This window comes from Loxodonta africana, chromosome 7 (assembly GCF_030014295.1).
Source record: "Loxodonta africana isolate mLoxAfr1 chromosome 7, mLoxAfr1.hap2, whole genome shotgun sequence".
NCBI lineage: Eukaryota > Metazoa > Chordata > Mammalia > Proboscidea > Elephantidae > Loxodonta > Loxodonta africana.
The window spans coordinates 34,726,375-34,732,055 of NC_087348.1; the positions used below are offsets into that span (position 1 = coordinate 34,726,375).

A 5,681-nucleotide genomic window follows, 5' to 3' on the forward strand; every position below is an offset into this window, starting at 1 on the left:
CCATAATGCCAATACCTTGAAAATTATAATGAAGAAGACAAAAGAATTTCACCAAGCACTGTTTTAATCATTGCAAGGCATTATCTCATTTAATCTAGTAGTATTGTCCATTGTATAGATGAGATACCTGGACTTTCAAAAGATTCCCTTATTCACATTATTTCACAGGTTTTCCTGAGTGAACATGTGAAAGCCCTTCAGTATCACACTAAGAGCCTCTTGGACTGTAAATTTCTAGAGGCCAGGGATTACATCTTACTTCTACTTGTATCCCTAGTGCCTCACTCATTGCCACTCAATAAATATTTGATGACTGAAGAACTGGATGAATAAGTGGGACTGTTTTTACTATGAAAAGAGTTAGAAGGACAATTTTCATTGCATGCATAAAACTGGAGATATGAAGCCTATATTAGATGCAACAGAATGGGAAGTCTTACAGTTTCCAGGATGGATGGAGATTCCCTGGACTCTCACTACTTCCCTGAGTATTCTTTGACCCTAAACAGTTTCTTCATGGCATTTTTTACCTCATTATTTCTCAGCGTGTAAATAACAGGGTTCAACATGGGTGGTATTGCAATGTTGAAAAGGATGATAAATTTGTCAGCAGCCAGGGTGGTGGAAGGACGAATGTACACAATCATGGGGGGCACAAGAACCAAAAGGACAGTGATGATGTATGAGCCACATGTAGACAGAGCCTTGTGTCTGCTCTTGGATGACCGGCTTCTCAGGTTCAGTAAGATGACCACATAGGAAATGATGAGAATGAGGAAGCTGACTAAAGAGATCAAGCCACTGTTGGCCACCACAATGAGCCCCACCATATAAGTGTCTGCACAGGCAAGCTTCAGCAGGGGATTAACATCACAGAGGAAGTGGTCAATTTCATTGGGCCCACAAAAGGGCAGCTGGACGGTGAGGAGGGTCTGCAGGATGGAATGCAAGAAACTAACCCCCCAAGAGGCTCCCACCAATAGACTACACTTCTGCCGATTCATGACGATTGCATAGTGTAGGGGCCTACAGATGGCCACATAGCGGTCATAGGCCATGGCTATGAGAAGGAAGATCTCAGTGCAACCAAAGAAGTGGGCAGAAAAGAGCTGGGTCATGCAGCCATTGAAGGAGATGATCTTGTGCTCCATGAAAGTGCCTGCAATCATCTTGGGTATAGTAGAAGATGGGTAGCACATGTCAACAAAAGACAGGTGGCTGAGGAAGAAATACATGGGAGCATTCAGGGTCTTGCTGGCATTGATGGTTACAATGACCAGAAGGTTCCCCAGGATGGTGAGCACATGAAAGAGGGAGAAGATGATGAAGCAGGCATGCTGCATCTCCCTGCTCTGGAAAAGGCCAAGTAAAACAAACTCAGTCACGTTGTTCTTGGTGCCCATGGAACCTCTGCCTCAAGCACCAAGGAAGTGATTGACTCTGCAAGAACACAAATTGCATGATATAAGAAAGTTTCCAAGTCTAGGGAGTCAGAGGAACAGTACTCAGATCCCAGCTGTTCTATATACTAACTGAACTTAGATCAATCAAATAACATTTCAGGACCTCAGTTTCTCAGCATGTCTGTAGCTTCTGTGTTTCCATTGCATCTGGCACACAGTGTCATCATGATGCTTATGACATTGTTCTGTAATTATTTATGTACATTTCTATTCTCTCCACTAGGCTGGGAGTTGCTTGAAGGTAAGGCTCCTGACTTCGGTTGTATAGTATTGACTAGTTCCGTATTTCTAACATAGTATACATTCAGGAAATGTTTGTGGAAAAAAGGAATGAATGAATACCTGCTCTGTCTACCTCAACATGTCCAAAACTCAACTTCTCCTCTTTCCTCAGAAAAAAATATATCTTTTTGCAAGCCTTCTATCTCCATTGATGGAAATTATGATCTCCTATTTTCTCAGCCTAAAAACGTTGGAGTCATCCTACATTCTTCTTTCTCTCAAATCTAATATACCTTATCCATTAAGAAATCCTTTTGTCTTTACATTCACCATGTAACCAGAATCTACTTCTCGCCACCTCTACAGGAACCACAATCATCTTTTACTTGCTTCCTAACTGGTCTCCATAATTGTTCAATAATACATATCACACCCTAAGTCTATTGTCCTGAAAGTAGCAAGAGTGCTCCCTCTAAGCCCTACAGTTGCTTCTCATTATATCAGAGTGAAAGCCAATATCTTTACCATGACCTATAAGACCCTACATGATCAGGTCCCCATTGTCTCTCTGACTTCATCTCCTCCCATTCTCCCCCAGGTTCCTTCATTTCCTAGTGTGCTGGCTTCCTTTATGATCTTCAAACCCACAAGACATGCTGCCACCTTGTGATTGTTGCACTGGTTGTTCCTTCCACCTGGAACATTCTTCCCCTAGATATCTATTGGCTAACTCCCTCGAGCTGAAAGAACTGAAGAAAAAATGCAAGCTTCAAGTTGTATTATAGAAGGACTCTACAGGGAAAAATTAAAAGACACAGGAAACATCAAAACAAGATGGAAAGAATACACAAAGTCACTGTATCAAAAAGCAATGGTTGATATTCAACCATTTCAGGAGGTACCATATGATCAAGAACCAATGGTGCTGAAGGAAGAAGTATAAGCTGCACTGAAGGCATTGGCAAAAACAAGGCTCTAGGAATTGACAGAATAACAAGTGAGATGTTTCAACAAATGGATGCTGGGCTGGAGGAGCTCACTCAACTATGCTAAGAAATTTGGAAGACAGCTACCTAGCCAAGTGACTGGAAGAGATCAATATTTGTTACTATTCCAAAGAAAGGTGATCCAACTGAATGCAGAAATCATCAGACAATATCATTAACACCACACACAAGTAAAATTTGGCTGAAGATCTTTCAGAAGTCATTACTACAGTACATCAACACGGAACTGTCAAGATATTCAAGCCCAATTCAGAAGAGGACGTGGAACAAGGGATATCATTGCTGATGTCAGACAGATCTTGGCTGAAAGCAGAAAATACCAGAAAGATATTTATCTGTGTTTTATTGACCATGCAAAGGCATTCCACTGTGTGGATCATAACAAATTATGGATAACACTTCAAAGAATAGTAATCCCAGAACACTTAACTGTGCTCATGAAGAACCTGCACATAGATCAAGAAGTGGGGTCATTTGCGCAGAATAAGAGAATACTGAGTGGTTTAAAGTCAAGAAAGGAATGTGTCAGTGTTGTGTCTTTTCACTGTACTTAATCAATCTGTATTCTGAGCAAATAATCCAAGAAGCTGAACACTATGAAGAAGAAAGTGGCATCAGAATTGGAGGAAGTCTCATTAACAACCTGCAATGTCCAGATGACACAACCTTGCTTGCTGAAAGTGAAGAGGGCTTGAAGCACTTACTAATGAAGATCAAAGACCAAAGCCTTCAGTATGGATTATGTCTCAGCATAAAGAAAAAACAAAAATCCTCACAACTGGACCAATAAGCAACCTAATGATAAACGGAGAAAAGACTGGAATTGTCAAGGATTTCATTTTACTTGATCTAAAATCAATGCCCATGGAAGCAACAGTCAAGAAATCAAATGACGCATTGCATTAAGTAAATCTGCTGCAAAAGACCTCTTTAAAGTGTTAAAAAGCAAATATATCACTTTAATGATTAATGTACTACTGATCAAAGCCGTGGTGTTTTCAATCACCTCATATGCCTGCGAAAGCTGGACAATGAATAAGGAAGATCAAAGGAGAATTAATGCCTTTGAATTATTGTGTTGGTGAAGAATATTGAACACAACATGGACTGCCAGAGAAAAAACAAATCTTGGAAGAAGTACAACCAGACTGTACCTTAGAAGCAAGGATGGCGAGACTTCATCACACATGCTTTGGACATGTTATCAGGAGAGACCAGTCCTTGGAGAAGGACATCATGCTTGGTAAAGTAGAGGGCCAATGAAAAAGAAGAAGACTCTCAACAAGATAGATTGACAGAGTGGCTGCAATAATGGGCTCAAGCAAAACAAAGATCGTGAGGATGGCACAGGACCAGGCAGTGTTTTATTCTATTGTACATGGAGTTGGAACAGAATCAACGGCACCTAACAACAACAACAATGCAAGTGTTTATCTTGGAACATGTAGTGTCAGAACACAAGTAAATCAAAAACAACCCAAGAAATTAATGAAAAAAAGCATGGTGAAAAATGAACAAGTGAATGGACTCTACGGCAATGGGTTTGTTTTTGCTTGGGTGGTGAAAACAGTTTGTGCTTGACTACTAACCTAAAGGTTGGTGGTTTGAACCCACACAGCAGCGCAGCAGAAGAAAGACGTGGCAGTCTGCTTCCATAAAACTTACTGCTGAGAAAAGCCTATGGAGCAGTTCTACTCTGTCACACACGAGGTGGTCATGACTCAGAATCAACTCAACAACAACAGGTTTGCTTTTTTGCTTTCAGCATATTTATAAGAACTGTAATAAGCTCTGGTTCTGGATCTCCAGGACAGTTAAGGTCCTGGAAATGGTTTACAAAAGGCTGAGGGGAAGAATCGGAATGCCTGGAGCACAGACTCACTGAGGTTGTCTCAAAGGGTTTACTCAGGGGAACCAAATTAAGGTGCAGCTGAAAGTTAGAACAATAAGCAATGGGAATGACAGAGGCAAGAATGAGAAATTAATTGTCATCTCTTCTTCCCATGCTTATTAAGCACCTTCCTCTCCCAGAGACACCCAACTGAAAATATATGTATTTTCCAGCCGAATAAAAAAAAAAAAAATTTTTTTTTTTTTTTTTTAATTCTTAATGTTTTTGACCAGAGAGATACAGGGATAGAGAAGAGAGATAGCTCTGGAAATAGCCAGCCAATCCCTGCCATTGAAGGAGAAATGCTATAACCAAAAATTAGATTATCATTTCGCATTCCCCAAAGTCTTCCCCAAAGGCTTTGGGGAATACAAAATTATTATATTATATTTATAATTATCATATTATATTATACTATACTGTAAAAAATATTATATATATTATATTATATATTATAATGATTATATTATAAAAAGACTTTGGTAGCAGGGAAATGACCTACCCATTATTTCATGAAAAAGAAATTCTACCACATCTCGTTGTTATTTAAAGTGCAAAACATGCACGTTGTTTTTATCTCGCCCGTTGTAGCTCTGCAGAGAGACCCAATAAGGGCATTGTGGTGGAGAGACAAATGCCTTCATGGGATTACACTACCAGTATACAGTGTGTCCTCTGCAAACTGCACTGAGAGATAGCTTCATAGTCAGCAAGACCCCAGGCTCTGGAAACAGATTGTGGGACTTCTCTCCTCTCTGTCACCCCCTAACTGAGTAATACAGAGTAGGAGTTACTTGACCTCTCAGAAACTCAGTTTCTGCATATGTAAAATGGAGATAGTAATTGAAATACCACATAGGGTGTCTGTTGTGTGGCTCCTATGTGATAATGCATATAAAAGTATGTAGCATAATTCTCAGCACTTCAGAGGTGCTTGGGAGTCTGTGGGTGCTGCAGATGGTTAACTAGCTTGCCTGCTACCCAAAAGGTTAAAGGTTCAAGTCCATCCAGTCTTCCTTGGAAGAAAGGCCTGGCAATCTATTTCCAATAAATCAGCCACTGAAAACTCTGTGCAGTTCAACACTGACACACATGAAG

The 5,681-nt window shown here is 40.2% G+C and overlaps 1 protein-coding gene across 1 annotated transcript; it reads right to left on the minus strand.

Moving 5' to 3' along the window:
• Positions 1–253: 253 nt before the first annotated feature.
• LOC100660683 (olfactory receptor 4S1-like) lies at positions 254–2,470 on the minus strand. The gene has a single exon (XM_003412086.3). It carries the CDS (start codon positions 1,401–1,403, stop codon positions 477–479), a length of 927 nt encoding a protein of 308 aa, XP_003412134.2. The 5' UTR covers positions 1,404–2,470; the 3' UTR covers positions 254–476.
• Positions 2,471–5,681: the final 3,211 nt, after the last annotated feature.